This window comes from Euleptes europaea, chromosome 20 (genome assembly GCF_029931775.1).
Source record: "Euleptes europaea isolate rEulEur1 chromosome 20, rEulEur1.hap1, whole genome shotgun sequence".
Classification (NCBI taxonomy): domain Eukaryota; kingdom Metazoa; phylum Chordata; class Lepidosauria; order Squamata; family Sphaerodactylidae; genus Euleptes; species Euleptes europaea.
The window spans coordinates 11,749,657-11,774,510 of record NC_079331.1 but is presented as its reverse complement, the minus strand read 5'-3'; the positions used below and the strand labels follow the sequence as shown (position 1 = coordinate 11,774,510).

The 24,854-nt window shown below is 46.1% G+C and overlaps 1 protein-coding gene across 1 annotated transcript; it reads right to left on the bottom strand.

Moving 5' to 3' along the window:
- Nucleotides 1–4,593: 4,593 nt before the first annotated feature.
- On the bottom strand, nt 4,594–9,969 carry RAMAC (RNA guanine-7 methyltransferase activating subunit). Its single transcript, XM_056865680.1, has 3 exons — nt 9,831–9,969; nt 8,469–8,645; nt 4,594–4,789 (listed from the first exon to the last, which is right to left on the bottom strand). Exons 1-3 carry the CDS (start codon nt 9,962–9,964, stop codon nt 4,594–4,596), a joined length of 507 nt encoding a protein of 168 aa, XP_056721658.1. The 5' UTR covers nt 9,965–9,969.
- Nucleotides 9,970–24,854: the final 14,885 nt, after the last annotated feature.

Below are 24,854 nucleotides of genomic sequence, written 5' to 3'. Positions count from 1 at the left end.
TGCAAATGGAAATGCAAGTGTTGTGAAAGCTCTTGCAAATCCCCCCATTGTGCTAAATTGGTGACTCCGTCAGAGATGCCCCCGGTCCATTTGCTCTTAGAGAATCCAAGCTGCCTCCACAAGCGCTGATTCAATTTGGTGACTGCCGCACAAGCTCTTTCACCCCCTCTCTCTCTGGCACCGCTCTAAGGGAATCTTTCAGAATTAATAACAGGAAGCCAAATCTTAATGGTCAAATCCAGGGCACATAGCAGGGCAGGTCTCTGAGACATTTAGCTCATGGGTGGACGTTTCTTCAGTTCTGGAAGTCGCCAGCTTTCCCTTTCTCTAGCCCTGTTCACAATTTACAGTGGATGCACATACCGTACATCCTGTATGTACATGTATACACCTGTTTGTAAGAAAGTACCTTCTGCTTGGCATGCAGAAGGTCCCAGGTTCAATCCCCGGCACCTCCAGTTAAAGGGACTAGGCAAGGAGGTGATGTGAAAGACCCCTGCCTGAGACCCTGGAGAACCGCTGCCGGTCTGAGTAGACAATATTCACTCTGATGGACCAAGGGTCTGACTCAGTAAAAGGCAGCTTCATGTGTACCAATGCATGTTCACTTTCCAAATGAAACTGGGTACCAGTACCGGGATAAATGTATGGTTTCAGTCACTGTTCAGTTGTGCGTGCATTGACTGTAACACGGGAATTACTCCACACGCGTATAAAGAAAAATCGAGTATACGCTGTGCAGATTGTAGATGCGTTTGCTGTAACTTGTGAACAGATTCTCTTTTTTTAAAGGGAAGCATGTTTCTAGTCCTCGTGGTGTAATGGTTTGGGAGACTATATTCACATCCCTCCTTGGTTATGAAACCTTTTGGGTGGCCTTGGGCCAGTCACTTTCTCTAACCTACCACGCAGGGTTGCTATAGGGGGAAAGATTCCCTGTTGCAAACCCAGCCTAAGCATCCCTGAAAGGTATTTCTACTTTTTTTTTTACTGTCCAGAAGGCTCAGGGGTAAATAACCTTGTGCCAAACAAAATTACAGAATGTATTCTTCATTTCCATCATGACCGTTCTGGGCCTAGCTCCTCCTGCATCCATTTGATGAGACAGCGGCTGGCTACTGACTGAAAGGCAGTGGTTCTCTTGCCGAATCAAAGTGCTGCAAAACTACTGTAAAGCTGCCATAAAGCTTGCACTCAGGTGCCTGGAAGTACTTGCTATAATGGTAGGCAATTTGTGACTTGAATCAGCCTTATGCTTTCCTTCCCCCTTAAGCGTATGAGCAGCGTGCAGGCAGTCTCTGAAGGTTTATGTTACATCAGGATGTTTATGACAGATTTTTCCTTTGGGGAAGAATAATTTATCTCCAGCATTCTGTCCTCCTGTGCACAGTCTCCTTCCTAGCAACAAAGCAGACACATCATGAAATAGAGTCCCAGGAGGCAGTGGTACAGATAAGGTAAGTGGTTCATGCAGAACTAGGAATGAGATGAGGACAAGAAGAGTTGGTTTTTATATGCTGACTTTCTCTATCATTTAAGGCAGAAGCAAACCGGCTTACAATCACCTTCCCTTCCCCACCCGCAACAGACACCCGGTGAGATAGGTGGGGCTGAGAGAGCTCTTAATAGAACTGTGACTAGCCCAAGGTCGCCCAGCTGGCTTCACTTGCTAGGAGTGGGGAAACCAACCCAGTTCACCAGATCAGCGTCCGCCGTTCATGTGGAGTGGGGAATCGAACCCGGTTCTCCAGATAAGAGTCCACCGCTCCAAACCACTGATCTTAACTGCTACACCACACTGACCAGAGAAGCCTACGACTAATCTACGAGCAGGAAATGCCAGCAAGCATTGTGTCTGAGTGGGGGGGGGGGTCTTCCAGTCCGACATTTTGAGCCCTATGCCAGGCTTAGTCTTCCATCCAGGCGTTGAGCAGAGCCAGACTTGCTAAGCTTCAGCAAGGTGGTTGTATCCCATGCCTTTCAGACATACCCGGGAAAAATAACGTTTGTACATCCCACGTGAAAACAACGTGTCCCTATTACCGGCGACGAGCAGCTTTGACTTCAGAATCGTGATAAAGCCTCCGATCTTCCCCGGGAACATTCATGACAAACACACGCAATCTGGCCTGGGGTTTTTGCGCCAAGGGGGAAAAAAGGTGACGCCAATCCGACTCGCATCAACCGTTTTGGCTCGGAAATGGGACGTTCCGTTTTGCCTTCGTTTCTGGTCGTTCATCCGCCTTATTGCTCACACCATTGCCTTGGCTGGGGAACAAGCTCATTAAAAGCCACTGCTTGCCTGGCATCGCTAGCAAGAGGCATTCCATGATTTTTAAGTCCAAAACACCCACTGCATCTCTCCTTCCCCCCTCCATCCATCTCTAATTTTATCTTCCTTGCTCTTCCCTTTAACAAGCTGTTAGCTTGTTAAGAGCTGTATTGCTCTTAACCAAAGGATTGGTCCTTATCCTTGGGTGACTGCAAGTAATCTCACTTCTTTCACCCCAACACACCATGCCTACATCTGGCCACCTGCTCCTTCCAGCATTATTTGAGAACACATGTTTACTCTTCACAGACAGGTAATTCTGGAGTAACTGGCTTTCTTCTGGAATGGTCCCTGTAGAAATAGAGCCTGCTTTTTTAGAAGAAGAAGTAGAATTGGGTTTTATATGCCGACTTTCTCTACCACTTAAGGGAGACTCAAACCAGCTTACAATCACCTTCCCCTCCCCACAACAGAAACCCTGTGAGGTAGGTGGGGCTGAAAGAGCTCTAACAGAGCTGTAACTTGCCCAAGGTCACCCATCTGGCTTCGTGTGTAGGAGTGGGGAAACCAACCCGGTTCACCAGATCAGCCTCCGCCGCTCATGTGGAGGAGTGGGGAATCAAACCTGGCTCTCCAGATCAGAGCCCACCACTGCAAACCACCGCTGTCAACCACTACTTAGAATGTTCTTATTTCTCATCACGTAGGCCTTGGTGTGTGGGGGGTGGGTTGCTGTGTATAATTTGTGCATTAGGCATTTGTATGCTGTGTTTAGCTTAATGGCCACAGAATCTGGGAACCTCTAACTTTCATGGGAGAAACAAAAAAACAAAAAAACACATTATGTAGCATCCCCTGTAAAAATGCACATAGTCAGAACTCTGGACAGCTCTTTAGTTCTGCATTTCTCTTCCAACTGCAAGCCTGTCTCAAAAAGAATATCTTAACGGGCAGCTGAAACTTATTCCTGGTCATCCTTTTGAGTGTATTTCTTTCCTTGTTTATGCAACCGGTGAGGGATTCCCCCCCGCCCTCTGGTATGTTGCAGTTGCAAAGCAGTTATTTCCCAAGATTTATAAAAATGGCCACTTGAATTCCCCCCCCCCCTGCACTGTGCAGAGGAGGTTGAGAAAACGGCATAAAAAGGCCTCCTGCTGCCGCAAATGAGCCGATTGGCTAAAGCTGCTGAACAGAAGGATTGCAGTGCGGTATGACATTGCGCCATCGGGTAAGGATTAGCACGCCAGATTTAAGTAATCTGTCTCACGTCAATCAGACTAGTCCGCTTGGGCAGGCTGTGACACTACACAAAGTAATATTTCAAAAATAAGAAGAGTTGGTTTTTATATGCCAACTTTATCTACCACTTAAGGGAGTCTCAAACCGGCTTACAATCACCTTCCCTTCCCCACAAATGACACTCTGTGAGGTCAGTGGGGCTGAGAGACTGTGTCTAGCCCAAGGTCACCCAGCTGGCTTCACGCGGAGGAGTGGGGAAACCAACCCAGTTCACCAGATTAGCCTCCGCCGCTCATGTGGAGAGTGGGGAATCAAACCCTGCTCTCCAGATCAGAGTCCACCGCTCCAAACCACCACTCTTAACCACTACACCATGCTGGGGCCAGGAAAAAACCAAGAAAGATTTTAAGAGAACACTACTCGATTCTTCATCAATCCTGTATTAAGTTTCCTTTAAAAGTTTTGCACTTACTGTTCTTTCTCTCGTCATATGACATTTTTTTAACCTCACTGGATTTTAGCAGGTTAAGTGGAAAATTAAACTGACAATGCCGCCCGGATTTATTAAAAAAACACCCACGTTTGGAATAATGAAACTGGGAAATACAAGCCTATTTATTAGCAGTAGCCAAACGATGTACCAAAAATATAAACCTGCATGTTTCTCTCCCACGAGTGAAGATTAAAATCAGCAATACATCTACCCACTAGCGACAACACACATGAGTCAGGATTTCAGAAAGAGCAGCTTTGCCCTTGTTAAATTCGTCTCATGCAAACCCAATCTCTTTTTCCCAGAACCATTCAATACCAGTGGCACAAAATGGGAAGCAGATTTAACAGGAGGGGTAGCAAAATCACACTTTTACCTTTTGCACTTTCGTTTCGAAACATTTGCTATCCTTTGCTAAACATGCATTGCAGAAATACGTCAGAGAGCTTCGTCTTAAACCCTCCCACCAAACCTCTTATACACAAACTCAAAAATCTAAAGCTGAATAAAACTCAGAGTCACATCGGACAGAACAGAGAGAGCGTTATACTGGAAACTCAACTGCAAGTCGTTATATTAATGGGTCCTGTCAGTAGTAACCATATTGGGACCCTGAAGAGTAAGAACTGTATCCATACTGGGGTACTCGTCCGTGCTGGGGATACGACTGCCGGTGTTGCTGGTAACTGTTCCCCCAGCTTCTTTCTTGCCACTGACCCGACTGGTAGCCTCCTTGCCGGTCATACCTCTCCCCTCTGCCTCTGAACTGTCGGCTATCTCTGAACCTAAAGGGGCGGAAAACGGAAACGGCACACGTTTTAGCAAAATTCATACAGCACCTTCAAAAACATCACACAGCGCCTGCAAATTTTTCAAAGCACATCACGTATACTGCTCAGGTCAGCGGTTCCCAAACGTTTTGAGTCGTGGAGTACTTTTCAGGAGAGACATTCGTCATGGAGCGCTAATTTTCACCTAGCACCTATGTACTAAACTGAATGACAGCAGTATTTTTCGTTCCAGTCTCTTCATGGAGCTCTAGGAGACGTTTCGCGGAGCACCAAGTGCTCCGTGGAGCACAGTTTGGGAACCGCTGGTCCAGGTAATCTCTGCCCCAAACCAACCAACCGAGGCCCAAGGAAGCATCCAAAGGGCACTAATGTCCAGGTGTCTCCTGGAAAGCACCGTCATGGCAACAACCACAGGTAAGATCCCTCCCTCAAGGAATTTTCAGCCCACTCAGGGAGGAAGCGGCAGCCTTATGGGAGAAAGGTCTTCTTTAGAGATTTGCAAGGCGGTCACATTGGCATCAGTGAACACATTCACCAACCTCTGCAAAATAGCTCTAAATACAGGGGCCGTGGCTCAGTGGTAGAGCATCTGTTTGGCATGCAGAGGGCTCCAGGTTCAATCCCCGGCATCTCCAGTTAAAGTATCTGGCAATAGGTGATGAATGAATGAAACAGCCAAAGTTGGTGTTTTTTCTCTAATTCAAGGAAAATAAAGAAGAGTTGGTTTTTATATGCTGACTTTCTCTACCACTTAAGGAAGAATCAAACCGGCTTACAATCGCTTTCCCTTCCTCTCCCCACAACAGATACCCTGTGAGGTAGGTAGGGCTGAGAGAGTTTTGACAGAACTGTGACTAGTCCAAGGTCACCCAGCTGGCTTCGTGTGTAGGAGTGGGGAAACAAATCCAGTTTAGCCTCCGCCGCTCATGTGGAGGAGTGGGAAATCAGACTTGGTTCTCCAGATCAGAGTCCACCACTCCAAACCACTACTCTTAACCACTACACCATGGGGCATTGGGGTGGGGAGGAGAAAAAAACAAGCACCTGTGGTGGGGGAGCTCCTTTCTCACAGCTTTGAGACCATTTAGCAGCTTCACATATCATCTTTTTGGCACTTTAACTAAAAGCAATGTTTTGTTTCATTTTTAAAAAAAGAATTAAGCAAACAGTAGAAGAGAACATTCTCACTCAGCTACTTTCTTAGTGTCCTCTAGAATCTGACAAGAAATGAATGAATGAAACAACCAAATTTGGTGTTTTTTCTTTAATTCAAGGAAAATGAAGAAAAAGAGTTGGTTTTTATATGCTGACTTTCTCTACCACTTAAGGAAGAATCAAACCGGCTTACAATCGCCTTCCCTTCCCCTCCTCACAACAGACACCCTGTGAGGTAGGTGGGGCTGAGAGAGTGTGACTAGCCCAAGGTCACCCAGCTGGCTTCGTGTATAGGAGTGGGGAAACAAATCCAGTTCACCGGATTAGCCTCTGCTGCACATGTAGAGGAGTGGGGAATCAAACCCAGTTCTCCAGATCAGACTCCACCGCTCCAAACCACCGCACTTAACCACTACACCACGCTGGCAAGAACCTGTAACCATGCTGGCTCTCAATTTTAAAGCAATTTTAAAAAACGTTGAGCAGTAAATACAAGCTAAAACTAAATTTACCTATAAACTGGCTCGCTCGCCTAGCCTAAATACTGTGAAATCCAAAGCAAGTGGTATGAAACACTATTGACATCTAAGGCACAATGTCCTTTTCTGTCTCCCGAAGTGCCAGTAGGCAAGATAAAGCTTTAAAGCTTTGGGAAGGCAGCATTTGCAGCCTGCAGTAAAAAAAAATAAAAAGCGTGACTTTGAATATTTTTGGTAGAGACAAAACCCCGGGTGCTTAGTAGAGGGAGATGATATATATTCAAGTCACAAAGAATCAAATGAAATGCAGGCCCAGGCAGAGTACATCAAACATGATCTAAGGATGCTAATGAAATATTTGGGGGGGGGGGCAACAAGAGAGAACAAATTACACGATATTTAGTCTGCTACTCGGCACAGTCGATTTTCTGATAATAATTAGGCCACAGAAGACAGGATCTTCTGTTTATTAAGGCAAAAGACTGGATCTCTTTTTTGTCTGCTGCGAGAAAAAAAAACACTTTGCGACCGAGCAAGGAGTAGATCACCCCCAGGGCCGTTCTTCCAAGAGTTTCAGTTCATTCCTTTTGGCACAAACAGCACTTTGTCTCAGCCCTGCGCAGAATGCAAAATCACTCATGGCAGCAATTTAAGAGATGCTCCAAAAACCCCACCCCCGTGGTGCAGAGTGGTAAGCTGTAGTCCTGCAGTCCAAGCTCTGCTCACGACCTGAGTTCGATCCCGAGAGAAGTTGGTTTTAGGCAGCCGGCTCAAGGTTGACTCAGCCTTTCATCCTTCCGAGGTCGGTAAAATGAGGACCCAGCTTGCTGGGGGTAAAGGGAAGATGACTGGGGAAGGCACTGGCAAACCACCCCGAAAACAAAGTCTGCCTAGAAAACGTCAGGATGTGACATCACCCCGTGAGTCAGGAATGACCCGGTGCTTGCACAGGGGACCTTTACCTACCCCCCTTTTTTAAACTTACCTACTGGCTTGAAGACAAATTATTCAGGGAAACCCACCCAAGTGTAGAATCGGCAAGTGCTGGCCCCAGGGGACGTCTGCTGCATGACAGACACTATCTTGCCCCTTATTTGCCAACCCATACGCAAGGAGATCCTGTGGCAAGCAGTACCTGTAGCCAATGGTCTAACCAGAAGTCTGTTTTTGTGGAGATGACAAAGTGTGATTCTGGCTTGGCGCACACCATCTCCTCCGTCATCTCAAACCAGCTGCTGACATAAGAACATGAGAAAGGCCTTGCTGGATCAGACCAAGGCCCATCAAGTCCAGCGGTCTGTTCACACAGTGGCCAACCAGATGCCTCCAGGAAGCCCACAAACAAGATGACTGCAGCAGCATTAGCCTGCCTGTGTTCCACAGCACCTAATAGAATAGGCATGGCCAGAACATGTTGACATGTTGAACAACTTAGGGCTGTTTAGCTTGGAAAGAAGGCGGTTAAGGGGAGACATGGTAGAGGTCTATAAAATTATGCATGGTTTGGAGAGAGTGGACAGTGAGAAGCTTTTCTCCCTCTCCCATACCAGAACACAGAGTCATCTGCTGAAGCTGGAGGATGACAGATTCAAAACAGATAAAAGGAAGTATTTCTTCATGCAACGCATAGTTAAATTGTGGAACTCCCTGCCACAGGATGTGGTGATGGCTGCCAACTTAGAAGGCTTGAAGAGGGGAGCGGACATGTTCATGGAGGAGAGGGGTATTCATGGCTACTAGTCAAAATGGCTACTAGTCATGATGCATACCTATTCTCTCTAGTATCAGAGGAGCATGCCTATTATATTAGATGCTGTGGAACACAGGCAGGAGAATGCTGCTGCAGTTGTCTTGTTTGTGGGCTTCCTAGAGGCACCTGGTTGGCCACTGTGTGAACACTGCTGGACTTGATGGACCTTGGTCTGATCCAGCATGGCTTTTCTTATGTTCTTAAGATAAACATTGATATAATGGCCAAAGTATTTTTCATTTTCCCTCCGTGAAACGAAGAAACCTATTTTAACAAACAGAACCAGTACCGATCTCTGTGTCGCTGACTACCGCCCGATCGGCTTCTCCAGTCTCCTACTAGGGGAGGTGGGTCTGTGGCGCGCTGGACGTATTTCTGATACTCCTCATCTTCCGACGTAAATCGATGGGCAAACATCTTCTCGTAATTCTGAAGGATCTCAAGTGTGGAAGGCACTTTGCGTTCTCTGATAGAAACACAAGGACAAAAAAACCACCATCTGAGTTTGATAAACACGTTTCTCGTTGACGTCAGTTTCGGGGCTACAACTGTCGACCAACTGGATCAGCAAGGTGGGTTAAACAAGACTGTGCAAGCAAGGTTTTTGTCTCGTTCTTCCAAATGTGCGGCAAGAGCAACTTTTCTAAAATCTCAACAGCTGTTGCTTTGTCATGCTTTTGCCATGTGCAGATTGTGGAAAGGAAATCTTGTGCGGCCACCCATAGGATGTTCCTAGACAAGCCTCTGTCTAGCCTGCGCTACTGGTGACCCTTCAAGCTAATATATTCCATCAGTGGCCTCCTAAGGGATTAATGACCTCACAAAGGGTTTGATCCAGCCACATTTTTCACTCCATCTCATCCACTTCCCCCCTATACTAAAAACCTCTGCCCCACATTGTTTTTATACACACAGGTCCCATGATCCTCACAGATAACTTACTGGGGTGGTCAAAGAGAGGAAGAAGAAGAGCTGGGTTTTAAACCCTGCTTTTCTCTACCTTTAAGGAGTCTCAAAGCAGCTTACAATCACCTTCCCTTCCCATCCCCACAACAGACACCTTGTGAGGTAGGCGGGGCTGAAAGAGTTCGGAGAGAACTGTGACTGGCCCAAGGTCACCCAGAAGGATTCATGCAGAGGAGCGGGGAAACCAACCCGGTTCACCAGATTAGAGTCCGCTGTTCACATGGAAGAGCGGGGAATCAAACCCAGATTAGAGTCCACCGCTCTTAACCACTGCCCTTAACCTACCCTGCCTTTTTCACCAGCAGAAAAGTTGGTTGGATCTAACCCTATGTCTGGAGACACTTCTTAACAGTGCTGAAAATGGTTTACAGAAGCAGCATCAGTTTCCAACCTACTCTGCAAAGCAATTACAGAGGCATAAGGGTTTCCCCCCCTTGGCTTTGTACCGATCTTCAATAGGTCTGGTTTGCCTGTTGTGTGTCTACATGCTCAACTGATATACTGCAGTTAAAGCAAACATTTTTACAGGGACAATTTTTTTTAATTTAATGAATAGATCATCCTGCTCGCATTTAGGTTTTTTTGCATTGATTTATGGACCTGCAGCCTCCATTCCCCACAATACAGTCCTATGATTCCCCCACCCCCAAAAAATTGCACAGCCCAAGGGGGGAATGTTTCAGACCTGTTTAACCAATCTTCTACTACAGGAGGTGGCTTCGGAGGGCTGACATATTTCTGATATTCCGCGTCGTCTGACGTAAACCGATGCTTAAACATCTCCTCGTAACGCGAAAGGACATCAGGAGTAGAAGCCATTCTGAAATCTCTGCAGATACAAAAAGCGACTTTTACAATCTTTTAGAACATAAGAAAAGCCCTGCTGGATCAGCCCAAGGCCCATCAAACCAGGTGCCTCTATGAAGCCCCCAAACAAGACAACTGCAGTAGAATCCTTCCTGTGTTCTACAGTACCTAATACATTAAGCATGCTCCTCTGATCCTGGAGAGAATAGGTGTGCATCAATGACTAGTATCCATTTTTACTATTAGCCATGGATAGCCCTGTCCTGCATGAACATGCCCATTCCCCTCTTAAAGCCTTCCAAGTGGGATACAAACGCTATAGAAATAAAGAACTAACTAACTAACCAAAGGAAACAAAAAAATGTGCAGGATTGGGGGGGGACTAGCAGGGAAATAACCAGGCTTCTTAGGGTTGCCAGGTCCCTCTTCACCACCAATGGGAGGTTTTTGGGGTGGAGCCTGAGGAGGGCAGGGTTTGGGGAGGGACTTCAATGCCATGGAGTCCAATTGCCAAAGCAGCCATTTTCTCCAGGGGAACTGGCCTCTATCAGCTGGAGATCAGTTGTAATAGCAGATCTCCAGCTAGTACCTGGAGATTAAGCAAAAAGGGGTTTTGATATAAGCACACAAGCCACAAATAATAAGAATAAGCAACGTCTAAGTCAATTTTAATTATATTGTATAAGCAACATATAACATCACAAACCATGCATCAAAAAGCATATTTCAGCATATGCTTAAATAACAAAGTACAAATGTCTCCACAACACAATTGATGTACAATGTAAGGTACAAATCCCAAGATGTACAATAGATATGAGCCAGAACGTATCGGCAAATAGTAGCGTGTCCCAAAAGAAAAAAGCGCTGTGCAGGGCATGCACAATGAAAACTTTGAAGCTGAGTCAACGCCGTTTGCGTCTCAAAGTAGAGTGTCCCTGAAGAAGCGCTGTGCAGAGCATGCGCACTAAAAACTTAGAAGCTAATCAAAACGCCGCTCCTGCTTTGAAAAGCTTGTAAACAAAGCATAATACATTCTGCTTGATGGTAATAAAGCGGACAACAAATTGTAAATACCGTCCTTGAAACACACCCGAAGGAAAAAATTATGAAAGGCAGTAATTTGCTCAAACTAGGGTCGGTAGTCTCCAAGAGTCTCCAGCCGTAAGCAGGGCAGCTGTAAGCACAGTATGTTACAAGTACAGGTAAATGCTTGTTTCGGTTATTTCCTTCAGAACATTAATTAACGTGCATAATCCATCAGACCACAATATTTGCAGTTCTCGTAAAGGAACTCATAAACAAACATTTACCGGTACTTTGTAACATACTGTGCTTACAGATGCCGTGCTTACGGCTGGAGACTCTTGGAGATTACCGATCCTAGTTTGAGCAAATTACTGCCTTTCATAATTTTTTACCTTCGGGTGTGTTTCAAGGACGGTATTTACAATTTGTTGTCCACTTTATTACCATCAAGCAAAATGTATTACGCTTTGTTTACAAACTTTTCGGCGCAGGAGTGGCGTTTTGATTAGCTTCTAAGTTCTTAGTGCGCATGCCCCCGCACAGCGCTTCTTCTTCAGGGACACGCTACTATTTGCCAATACTTTCTGGCTCATATCTATGGTACATCTTGGGATCTGTACCTTACATTGTACATCAATTGTGTTGTGGAGACATTTGTACTTTGTTATTTAAGCATATGCTGCAATATGCTTTTTGATGCATGGTTTGTGATGTTATATGTTCCTTATACAATATAATTAAGATTGACTTGTGTGTGTGTGTTAAGTGCCGTCAAGTCGCTTCCGACTCATGGCGACCCTATGAATGAAAGTCCTCCAAGATTGACTTAGACACTGCTTATTCTTATTATTTGTGGCTTGTGTGCCTGTTATATCAAAACCCCTTTTTGCTTAGCTTCATAACAGCACATGCTCTTTAAATACCAGTACCTGGAGGTTGGCAACCCTATTTCCACAAAACATAGGGTTGCAAGGTTTCTCTTTGCCACCAGCGGGAAGTTTTTGGGGCGGAGCCTGAGGAGGGCAATATTTGGGGGGGGACATCCATGCCATAGAGTCCAATGGCCAAAGTCACCATTTTCCTCCAGGGGAACTGATCTCTATCAGCTGAAGATCAGTTGTAACAGCAGGAGATCTCTGGCAAGTACCTGGAGGTTGGCAACCCTATTTCCATAAAACATAGGGTTGCAAGGTCCCTCTCTGCCACCAGCGGGAGGTTTTTGGGTCAGAGCCTGAGGGGGGCAATATTTGGGGCGGGACATCAACGCCATAGAGTCCAATGGCCAAAATCACCATTTTCCTCCAGGGAAATTGATCTCTATCGGCTGGAGATCGGTTGCAACAGCAGGAGCTCTCCAGCAAGTACCTGGAGGTTGGCAACCTTATTTCCATAAAACATAGGGTTGCAAGGTCCCTCTCTGCCACCAGCGGGAGGTTTTTGGGTCAGAGCCTGAGGGGGGCAATATTTGGGGCGGGACATCAACGCCATAGAGTCCAATGGCCAAAATCACCATTTTCCTCCAGGGAAATTGATCTCTATCGGCTGGAGATCGGTTGCAACAGCAGGAGCTCTCCAGCAAGTACCTGGAGGTTGGCAACCTTATTTCCATAAAACATAGGGTTGCAAGGTCCCTCTCTGCCACCAGCGGGAGGTTTTTGGGGCGAAGCCTGAGGAGGGCAATATTTGGGGCGGGACATCCATGCCATAGAGTCCAATGGCCAAAGTCACCATTTTCCTCCAGGGAAATTGATCTCTATCGGCTGGAGATCAGTTGCAACAGCAGGAGATCTCCAGCAAGTACCTGGAGGTTGGCAACCCTATTTCCATAAAACATAGGGTTGCAAGGTCCAGCGGGAGGTTTTTGGGTCAGAGCCTGAGGGGGGCAATATTTGGGGCGGGACATCAACGCCATAGAGTCCAATGGCCAAAATCACCATTTTCCTCCAGGGAAATTGATCTCTATCGGCTGGAGATCGGTTGCAACAGCAGATCTCCAGCAAGTACCTGGAGGTTGGCAACCCCTAAGGCTTCCCTTTAAGGTGCCACCAGGCAATCTCACAGCCCAATGCTGCTTTGGGGAGGGGGAAGGCCTATTAATGCACAACTTCAGCCCCCGCGCCTCTGAGCATGGGCTGCAGCCCCAGTCCCTCGGCTCCAAGAGAGGGGCGAGCAGCCGCTCCCCCCCCCCCCTCCCAGCACCCGGGAGAGAAGGAAGGAAGGAATAAAACTCGCCTTGTCCAGGACCAGGATTGGTGCCTGCCTCCCTCCTCTTCCTCCTCCTCGACTCGTCCCTTTCCGCGCAGGCGCGGCTCCCGACTTCCGCCTCCGCCCGAGCCCGGCCCCCGCGCGGGCGTGGCCTCGCCGCCGGTGGGCGTGGCTCGCCGAGGCCGTTAAAAAGGGCGGGCTCAGGGCCTCGCGAGGCGGCGGCGCGGAATGGGCGGGGCTTTCCGCGGCCTCGCCTTCCTGAGGCGCCGCGCCCAGCGGCGGGGGTGTTTCTGAGCACGTGCAGAGTGCATTTTTTTTTTTAGCAAACCGCCTCCCAACGTCTCTTGCCTTGAAAGACGTGTGTCAGCCGGCGCTTTCCAACCCCAAGAGTGCTTTTTTTTTTTACCTCACAAATGACCCCCTCCTCATAGAATAGATTCACAGAGTTGGAAGGGACCACCAGGGTCATCTAGTCCAACCCCCTGTGCAATGCAGGAAATTCACAATTACCTCCCCTCCTACACCTCCAGTGACCCCCTACTCCACACCCAGAAGAATCATAGAGTTGGAAGGGACCACCAGGGTCATCTACTCCAACCCCCTGTGCAATGCAGGAAATTCACAATTACCTCCCCCCCAGACCCCCCCAGTGACCCCCTACTCCATGCCCAGAAGAATCATAGAGCTGGAAGGGACCACCAGGGTCATCTAGTCCAACCCCCTGTGCAATGCAGGAAATTCACAATTACCTCCCCCCCAGACCCCCCCAGTGACCCCCTACTCCACACCCAGAAAAATCATAGAGTTGGAAGGGACCTACCAGGGTCATCTAGTCCAACCCCCTGTGCAATGCAGGAAATTCACAACTACCTCCCCCCCAGACCCCCCCAGTGACCCCCCTACTCCACGCCCAGAAGAATCATAGGGTTGGAAGGGACCACCAGGGTCGTCTAGTCCAACCCCCTGCACAAGGCAGGAAATTCACAACTACCTCCCCCCCACACACACACACACACTCCCAGTGACCCCTCACACCAGTAAGCCCACCTGGTGGGTTAAGCCCCCTCAAGAAGCTTCTGTCTCCCATTTATGCACGGGAGGTTTTGCCTTGGATTTGCTGCTCTCTAGATGCCAACTTTCCCCATCCGAGTTCTCAAAACCCAAAAATACCACCCCCACCCCCCATGTAGAGTTTTGAGAATTCAGATGGGGGAAATATGCCTCTAGAGAGCGGCAAATCCAAGGCAAAACCTCCCGTGCATAAATGGCCATTGTTGAGTTTTGAGAATTTGGATGGGGAAAAGGTGCATCCAGAGAGCGGCGGATGATCCGAGCCGAAACCTCCCATGCATAAATGGCCATGGAGACTATGCTGAATAATCCCCTTCCAATCCACTTTAATGCACTTTAACGATCGTTTGCAAGTGGATTTTGCCAGTTCGCACAGTAAAGTCCAGCTGCAAGGTGCATCGGAAGTGGATTATTCGGCATGTGCGAAAGTGCCCTATATGAATCCTTTCCCTAGATTTAACATCCGCTGGCTATTCATCAACCATTGCACCCTTTAAAAAGGGGACATTTAATTTTACCTTGACACTGGCTGTTACCACACTTTGTATTCCCAGCAATGTATTAAGAGTTTGAAAATGTTATAAAAAACATCGCTTTAAAAGGGTTTTTGGATACCACGGCTTATAAATGGTTGGAAGACGTCTTCACAGCTAAAGGGGCCAAACAAAGTGCGAACAGTATTTTTTTATGTTTTCAAACTCTTAATACATTGGTGGGAATACATAGAAAGTGCGAACAGCATTTTTAATAACATTTTCAAACTCTTGATACATCGATGGGAATACAAGTGTGGTAACCCCCCTAGTGCAATAACAGCCACTATAAAGAGGAAAGTTGCCACACCTCTCAGGCAATTGACCGACCTACTTGACTGCAGATAACGCAGTATCTGCTTCTCAGAAAGGACTTTTATGCACCGGAGGTTTTGCCTTGGATTTGCCGCTCTGTAGATGCACATTTTCCCCATCCTACTTTTCAAAACCCAAAAATAAGCCCCATGCAGAGTTTTGAGAATTCGGATGGGGGAAATGTGCATCTACAGAGCGGTAAATCCAAGGCAAAACCTCCCATGCGTGTGGCCTTTCTGAGAAGCAGGTACTGCATTATCTGCAGTCAAGCAGATCATAGTCAAGCAGTTATCTGCAGTCAAGTCTTTAGCTGTTTTATCCATGGAGCGATATATTTACTTCGTGCAGTATTGTTTCGTGGACATGCTAAAGCAGTGTGGGCTAGGGAGTCTACTCGATCCGGACAAAATGGGCATTTTCGTTCTTCTGCGGTAATTTTATTGTATCGCCCGTGTTTCTTGGCTGAGTCTAAGGCATTACATCTCACCAATAAGAAAGCTTGTCCAACCTTATGGATTTCTCACCAGTCTGGCAAGGAATCAATGTCCCCCAGAACAACCTCTCAACAACAACAACAGAACCTTTATTGGCATATATGCAATTAATGCAGGGGCTAAAAAACAAAGAGAACGAAAGCTAGGACCAGAAAGGATCAGAATTTATATTCTCGAAGCCTCATAGCTAGTTGTAGGAATTTTGCTACCCTATCCATTATATCAGAATTCTGTCCAGAAAAAAAACCTGACCTATCTTTAACAGCCTTGCTCAGGTCTTGCAAACTGAGGGCCATGGCTTCCTTGACAGAGTCAATCTATCTCATGCAGGGCCTTCCTCTTTTCATGCTTCCTTTGACTTTTCCTAGCATGATTGTCTTTTCCAGTGACTCTTTGTCCTCTCATAATGTGACCAAAGTACGATAGCCTCAGTTTAGTAATTTTAGCTTCTAGGGACGGGTCAGGCTTGATTTGACCTGGAACCCCCTTATTACTTACACCGTATTTCAAAGGAATCTACTTTCTTCACTCTTCTCTACTTAAGGATAGATGGACTTGCATTGTAACTGTATCAGAAGAAGTGATCTGTGGCTCAGGAAACTTCCTACAATGCCAGAATTTTTGTTATTCTTTAAGGTGCTACTGGACTCTTGCTCTTTCCCACTGCTACTGACAGACGAACACAGCTACCCATCGTGATCTACTTTCTTCCTGCCAGTTTTCTTCATTTGTCCAGCTTAGGTTTATCGTGATGCCTGATAGCATAACCACTCCTAGCCAAGTTGGAAGTGAGGAGATAGGAGCAGAGGCTGCAGGCAATTTTTTTCAGCCTCAGTGCTTTTAAATTAAGACTGCCCACCGTCCCACCCCTGTATGCACAGTCTACAGTCTACCTCTGCCTACCTCGCAAGTGAATTGCAGCAAGGCTGAATTTTATTTATGGTCTATTTCCACACTGCCTTTCTTCAGCTGGTTGCAAGAGTTGCGGCTTTAACCTATATGTTTATATTTTGTAAGCCGCTTCGGTGGGGTTGTTATATTAATATATTTCTGACTGAGACTCTTAAATAAACAAACATAGTGAACTCAAGACAGTTACCAATTTCCATACAATGCCTTCCAAAAATGCACTTTTGTTAAAAGTGACCTTTAAATGTTAGCTGCTTGGCTTTTCTTTTTTTTTAAGCTTTTATATTGAAGATATTTTTAAAGTCTTTTTCAAGGCTATTTCTTGGTGTCTCAGTGCTATCCGGATCAGTTTCCGAGCTACGGATAAGATTCCAACTCATTTCCAACTCTCCCACCCAAAATATGCTCTTTTCTACCTTGTATGGGCAGAGTTGGCATCATAGCAACTTCCTGCAGGCACAAGTGTTTGTTTATGCCGGCATTTTTAATATTTTCTTATACTTCCGTAAATCACTGTGTCAGGCGTGTGCCATTCTTCCACCTGAAAAGATTTATTTTCAAAGTTTGCAAAAGTAAGGGTTGCCCACCCTCAGAGAAATGGATTGTTTGTGTTTATGCGTTAATTTTGGTTCCTGGCATGCTTCCCAAATTGAAAAAGAGGCACTGATAATGCAGAGAAGCAACAGAAAGCCCCCTTTAAGGGCAATTAATTATACTCCACACCTGAATTGGAAAAGCTTGAATTATCCAGTTATACTGACTTCAGAGACACAGCAGAGAACAGCAGCAAGAAACAGCCTCATACCGTGGATGGGTAACTTGAACTTTTAGGACACGCTAATGGTTTAATTCAGGGGTTCTCAACAAGGGGGAAATTCCCCCCCTGGGGGAATTCCCGGGGGGGATTTTAGGGTTTTAGGGTTCGGGGGGGGGGGAATTGGGAACACTATTCAGTAAAGTGTGATGTCCTGTAGATTATGTACAATCTGTAAAATTGTAGTTTGTTTTTAATTTTGAGTTAGTGGAAAGGGGGGTTATATGCTGAACAATGGTGAAAGGGGGGAATGGAGCAAAAAAGGTTGCGAACCACTGGTTTAATTAATTTGTTTGTGACAGCATAGCAGGGTCACACCCACACACACCCACAAGCACACAGCTTGAGAATTTATGTCATAATGATGTGTGTTGTGTGTTAAGTGCGGTCAAGTCTCTTCCGACTCATGGCGACCCTATGAATGAAAGTCCTCCAAAATGTCCTATCTTTGACAGCTTTGCTCAGATCTTGCAAACTGAAGGCTGTGGCTTCCTTTATTGAGTCAATTAATCTCTTGTTGGGTCTTCCTCTTTTCCTGCTGCCCTCAACTTTTCCTAGCATGACTGTCTTTTCCAGTGACTCTTGTCGTCTCATGACATGACCAAAATACAATAGCCACAGTTTAGTCATCTTAGCTTCTAGGGTCAGTTCAGGCTTGATTTGATCTATAACCCACTGATTTGTTTTTTTAGCAGTCCACGGAATCCGATAGTCATAATGATAGTATGGGTAAAAATCAGTCCTCAAAAGACTCGGGGGGATACAAAGTACCTCTAGGCATTCCCGTGGTTCTTGTTGTGAAATTGAGTTGAATATGAGGTGATAGATACATTGTGCACAGCATTCAAAATGCCAGTTTAGCAAATCTGAATTCCAGAAAAAAACTGCCCACCCTGCCCTTGACATTTCCTGGAAACAGGATTATTATTATTTCTTCTGTTCATCATAAAGGCAGTTTTTACAAGCAGCTAACATTTAAAGGTCAGTCTTAAGAGAAGTGCACACAGCCAGGAGTATATAGGCCTGATCAAGCAACATAACTCACATATATCAAGATGTGTGGCCTAAAGCCCATGTCACTCTGCCCCCACATGTGCAGGCCCAAAAGCACATGCAAGAACTTTGCACAAACAGCCAACAGATGTGTGGGGAGGGGACAGGACCAACGAATAATGCTTGACTTCTCTAAACTCTTACAGGTAGACTCCACACACAAACACCACAAACCTCAACTTCACAGCTGCAACTGGAGTTGCATAAATAGGTAAGCAGCAAAGTGGGAGAACTCCTGCTCATCCTCCTTCCTTCCCATGCAAACACCTCAAGAAGATATGCAGAGTACTCAGACTATTTTAGATAGCAGAGTAGCAGAGTGGCCAGGATGATCAAGGGCCTGGAGACCAAGCCCTACAAGGAAAGGCTGAGGGACTTGGGAATGTTTAGTCTGGAGAAGAGGAGGTTGAGGAGGGGACATGATTGCTCTCTTTAAGTATTTGAAAGGCTGTCACTTAGAGGAGGACAGGGAGCTGTTCCCGTTGGCAGCAGAGGACAGGACTCGCAATAATGGGTATAAATTACAGGCGGAAAGGTACTGGCTGGACATTAGGAATTTTTTTTTTTTACAGTAAGAGTAGTTCAGCGGTAAAATCAGCTGCCTAGGGAGGTGGTGAGCTCCCCCTCTCTGGCAGTGTTCAAGCTGCGGCTGGACGAACATTGTCAGGGATGCTCTAGGGTCTAGGCTGATCCTGCATTGAGCAGGGGGGGTTGGACTAGATGGCCTGTATGGCCCTTGCAACTCTATGACCATTTATGCATGGGAGGTTTTGCTTTGGGTTTGCCGCTCTCTAGGTGCACATTTTCTCCATCCAAATTCTCAAAATTCAACAATAAGCCCCCATGCAGGGTTCTGAGAATTCAGATGGGGAAAATGTGCATCTAGAGAACGGCAAAACCTCCTGTGCATAAATGGCCTATTTAATCTAAGTATTTAATCTAAGATTAGATTTTTGCAGCTGGGGGGTGAGAAGAGACACTATTTGTATTTTCTGTCTCCGGTCCTAACATTTCTTAGGCCAGTCCTGCAGGCATCCCCCACCCCCCCGCCCAAGAGCTATCAATTCCATCTGATGTTGATATCTGACATATAGGGCAAAAACGCACGGTCGCTTTAGCCTCCTTTATTCCCTGTTTCAGCCAGGATTCAGCCAGGATCGAACGCATGTTCAGCAAAACGCATGCGTTCGATCCTGGCTGAATCCTGGCTGAAACAGGGAATAAAGGGGGCTAAAGCGACCATGCGTTTTCGCCCATAGTCTCCTTAAACTGGAATGTGGAACATCAGTATTCACATCTATATTATTTGGAGTGCCGGTGTGCAGGCCAAGAACACAGTATTGCTCTTGGTCTGTTCTTAACTTGAGCAGAGCTTGTGTGGGAGAGCTTCTTATTGGATTCTGTCCCAACATTTCCTGATGACTCTAGATGTGTTGTTTCTGAAAGACCCAGGTTTTCTGAAATTGCAATGACAACCAAAGAAACGTTTAATCTGAGTCCTGATGTATAATGTGGCACACCTATGTCTCGGAATACTAGGTCTTCTGGCATCTCCCCCGCCACACCCAAAAACACATATAGCCTTCTTCCATTTGGAGCCTTGTGTATATATCTGCCCACTGAAATCAACCAATTAATGCAATTGAAGAAGCAGGCTCTATCTTGCAAGCCCTTAAATGCCACCAGAATCTTTGTTGCTTTGGCTGCAGCATACTGACATGGCTGTTCTTCAAGACTGTACCATTTCAGAATACCAAATGGATAAATGTTAATTATAAAACTTCTTAAAGAATAATTTTAGATGCCTTCACGTGAACACATGAAGCTGCCTTATACTGAATCAGACCCTTGTTTCATCAAAGTCAGTATTGTCTACTCACACCGGCAGCGGCTCTCCAGGGTCTCAGGCGGAGGTCTTTCACATCACCTCCTTGCCTAGTCCCTTTAACTGGAGATGCCAGGGATTGAATGTGGGACCTTCTGCATGCCAAGCAGAGGCTCTACCACTGAGCCACAGCCCCTCCTCTTCTGTTTTTGCACTCACCGGACCCATACACAAACATTGCAGTTTTTTTAATTTTGGCACAATATTAACTGCAAGTTCCTCAAAACTGATAACTTGAAAGTCAGAAAATGTTTACACAGATCAAAACAATCATAGGCATTAAAAGGACGACTAACCAAAGAAAGCCCAACCTTCTCTTTTATTAAATTAGATTAAATTATTCGTTGTAGCCTGGTATAATCTGACGATTCCACAAAGATCTGTGTAACCTCTTCCTTGTAGACTGTGTGTGGGGGTGGGGGGTGGGGGGGCGGCATTTGGGAAGTAGTTTTTAAGCAGATGGACCAAGCGACAGGAAGGATGAGCCAGGCATACACCAGATGGACCTGATCATATTCGAATACTTGGGTGAAGGTTAGTCTCCCACTGGAGAAAGAAATCAATACGTTCTTACAGCAAATTTTAATGATAATCTTGATAATGATAATATTTTTTATGAGCAATACGGTGAAAAAAACAATATATAATCATACAACGGCAGTGTTGCATAGCTTTCCCCGTACATCAGAGGTTGTCACGGGGAACGTTCTTTGTTACATCTGTGAAAAAAATTGATCTGGGATTAAAAGCAAATATATACTACATGACAAGTCTATACAAGTTTTATGTATGGAATTCCATTAAGGAGCAGCTTTTTGATACAGCTGTTTTGTGCCATACCGCAAAAGAACAAACATATCTTTTTTAGAAAAACTCTTCTCAATGTACTTGAATCAAAATGTAAGCAGAATCTAATAGGGCTACCGCAACAAGAATGAGTCAGGATACGACAGTGGTAAATCTGTTAGCCAAACTCACTCTGGGTTTCCCAACTGTATTTGAGGGAGCTCTTTGAGAGCTTTTTAAGGATTTCTTCAGTTAAGAACAGCAAGAGCAGAGAAGCTGATTCACCACATGCAGTCTCCTATGTGCAATCCCTAGCCATAGGGTGTACCCCAAGCAGTGACAACAAGGGATGCCACCCAAGGCTGCCACCATTAGGTATCCCCCTTGCTGCTACCCCTCTGCTGCTTCTTTCCACCCCCACCCCCTCCCCCTGCCCATTAGCACCCAATGCTTCCTCCCTCCCTAGTTCCTCAGGCATCTTCAAAGACAGTCATAGAATCATAGAGTTGGAAGGGACCACCAGGGTCATCTAGTCCAACCCGCTGAGCAGTGCAGGAATTTCACAACTACCTCCCCCCCACACCCCCAGTGATCCCTACTCCATGCCCAGAAGATGGCCAAGGTGCCCTCCCTCTCATGAACTGATTAAGTTCATAGAATCGGAATGCTGACAGATGGCCATCTAGCCTCTGCTTAAAAACCTCCAGGGAAGGAGCACTTACCACCTCCCGAGATAGCCTGTTCCACAGAGGAACCACTCTAACTGTTAGAAAATTCTTCCTAATGCCTAGATTAGTGTGGCAAGTCCAACAGAGATTCTAGAACTCTTTGGCTTTGGAAAGCCCTGTTTGGGCACAGAAAGCCAGCGTGGTGTAGGGGTTAAAGTGTCGGACTAGGACCTGGGAAACCCAGGTTCAAATCCCCACTCACGCCATGGAAACTTGCTGAGTGACCTTGGGCCAGTCACACACTCTCAGCCCTGACCCTGGCTAGTATGAGAGCCAGCATGGTGCTGTGGTTAAGAACGGTGGTTTGGAGCGGTGGACTCTAATCTGGAGAATCGGGTTTGATTCCCCACTCCTCCACATGACTTGTAGCTACTAGGGCTGTGACCATGGCATGGTAAAAAGGATGAGAGAAGTTGCTATTATTTAAGGAAGCTGTTGCTGATCTTTAAAAAACAATGTTCTTATTCCATAAGAACATAAGAACAAAAAAAGCCCTGCTGGATCAGACCAAGGCCCATCAAGTCCAACAGTCTGTTCACACAGCGGCCAACCAGGTGCCTCTAGGAAGCCCACAAGTAAAATGACTGTAGCAGCATTACCCTGTGCGTTCCACAGCACCTAATATAATAGGTATGCTCATAAGAACATCAGAAAAACCCTGCTGGATCAGACCAAGGTCCATCAAGTCCAGCAGTCTGTTCTCACAGTTCCTCTAGGAAGCCCACAAACAAGACGACTGCAGCAGCATTGTCCTGCCTGTCTTCCACAGCACCTAATAGAATAGGGATGCTCCTCTGATCCTGGAGAGAATAGGTATGCATCATGACTAGTACCCATTTTGACTAGAAGCCATGAATAGCCTTATTCTATTCCAGTTTTGTGTTTCTGACAGAAATCGTACTGAAACACTGCAATACTAGTAGACGCTTGGACCTGGCAAGACAGTTTTGAACGTTTCTTTAATCACGACGAAATCGTTAATTTTTCCATTCATTTCTCTGGCAGCCCCGTGTGGAAATACATGTGCAGCCTTGCCTAGCTGAGGCCTTGGTTCTGCAACGTGTTGAGGTCCTGGGAAGGCAAGCAGCAGCTCTTTGGCAGACTGCAGTGTGGAAAGAATTCTTGGAAGATAAGAAATCTGGATACTGCCTAGGTAGAGCAATCTACTTCTCAGCCACCGTTTCAAAAAAGCTTTGCAGGTGAGCAGGTGAAGGTTGAAAAAAAGAAACCACCAGTTTCATAGTGCCATTGTGTACACTTATGGGTTAAGAACATAAGAACATAAGAAAAGCCCTGCTGGATCAGACCAGGCCCATCAAGTCCAGCAGTCTGCTCACACAGTGGCCAACCAGGTGCCTCTAGGAAGCCCCCATACAGGACGACTGCAGCAGCACCATCCTGCCTGTGTTCCACAGCACCCAAGATAATAGGCATGCTCCTCTGATCCTGGAGAGATTAGGTATCCATTTAACTAGTAGCCATGAATACCCCTCTCCTCCATGAACATGTCCCCTCCCCTCTTAAAGCCTTCCAAGTTGGCAGCCATCACCACATTTTGGGGCAGGGAGTTCCTCAATTTAACTGTGCGTTGTGTGAAAAAATACTTCCTTTTATCTGTTTTTAATCTTTTGCCCTCCAGCTTCAGCAGAGGACCCCCGCGTTCTAGTATTATGGGAGAGGGAGAAAAACATCTCCCTGTCCACTCTCTCCAAACCATGCATAATTTTATAGACCTCTATCATGTTTCCCCTCAACCGCCTTCTTTCCAAGCTAAACAACTCTAAACGTTTTTTTTGGGGGGGGGGGGTTGCTTTCAAGTCACATCTGACTTATGGCAGCTCCAGAGGCAGGAGATGTTCACCATCTGGACAGGCATGTTTCCTAGGAATTACAAATCGTGGTTTGCATTTCCCACTTCCTTTCACCTGGTCAGTTTCCTTCTAGGATAAAGTACTGGAGACTTTAAAGTGTGTTTGATGTATCTCTGTATTTACAAATATGTATATGTTGAGTGTGTATGTTGTGAGTATGTATGTGTGCAGAGCAAGTGACTCGGCACACCCACGTGAGACGTCGATAGGCATCTGGATGGTCTAGTCCCTCCAAAGGAGCCGCATGCATTTGTGCCTTTACTCCAGCAAAGCTGCTTCTTGCTGTCCCAGCTACCTGCAGAACATTCAGCTAGTTGGGCGGCTAAACTATTTTGTTCAGTGTGGTGTAGTGGTTAAGAGCAGTGGTTTGGAGCGGTGGAGTCTGATCTGGAGAATCGGGTTTGATTCCCCACTCCTCCACATGAGCTGCAGAGGCTAATTTGGTGAACTGGATTTGTTTCCCCACTCCTACACACGAAGCCGGCTGGGTGACCTTGGGCTAGTTACACTGTCTCATCCCCACCTACCTCCCAGGGTGTCTGTTGTGGGGAGGGGAAGATGATTGTAAGCCGGTTTGATTCTCCCTTAAGTGGTATAGAAAGTCGGCATATAAAAACCAACTCTTCTTCCACCTAAGAGGTGGGGTCAGTCCAATAGTCACCCACCATCTGCTTGGCATGCAGAAGGTCCCAGGTTCAATCCCCGGAATATCCAGTTAAAGGGACGAGGCAAGTAGGTAATGCGAAAGACCTCAGTCTGAGACCCTGGAGAGCCGCTGCCGGTCTGAGTAGACGATACTGACTTTGATGGACCAAAGGTCTGATTCAGTAGAAGGCAGCTTCATGTGTTCAACACTGTTATATTCCCATTAAAATATTACTTTATCGAGTTTCTAATTAGCCATCACCAAATACAGGACGATGTCCTCTGGAGTGGAAGAAGGCAGCAATCCAGAATGGCAAATGTGTCCCTGGTCCGTCTGAAATACAGTCCAGATTTTTATTACGCGAAATTGGACTGTGAATTTCTCATGCCACAGAAGCGATGGGATATTTTGAACAGATGTCTTAAAAAATTTCTTTTGAGAAATGGAGACAAGGAGTTACAGATGGTGACAAGAAACTGAGAATTCAAAACACCCAAATGACATGCAAATCGACATGTGAGAAAAATATTTTGTAGAACAAAATGTTTTTGTGGTTTTAATTA

Excerpts from the sequence above, each read along its gene's own strand:
- RAMAC (XM_056865680.1), bottom strand. The coding sequence starts at position 9,964 with ATGGCTTCTACTCCTGATGTCCTTTCGCGTTACGAGGAGATGTTTAAG. Across the intron at positions 8,646-9,830 it reads GTAGAAGATTGGTTAAACAG|AGAACGCAAAGTGCCTTCCA; the intron begins GTCTGAAACATT and ends TGTTTCTATCAG. Across the intron at positions 4,790-8,468 it reads AGTCAGCGACACAGAGATCG|GTTCAGAGATAGCCGACAGT; the intron begins GTACTGGTTCTG and ends CCGCCCCTTTAG.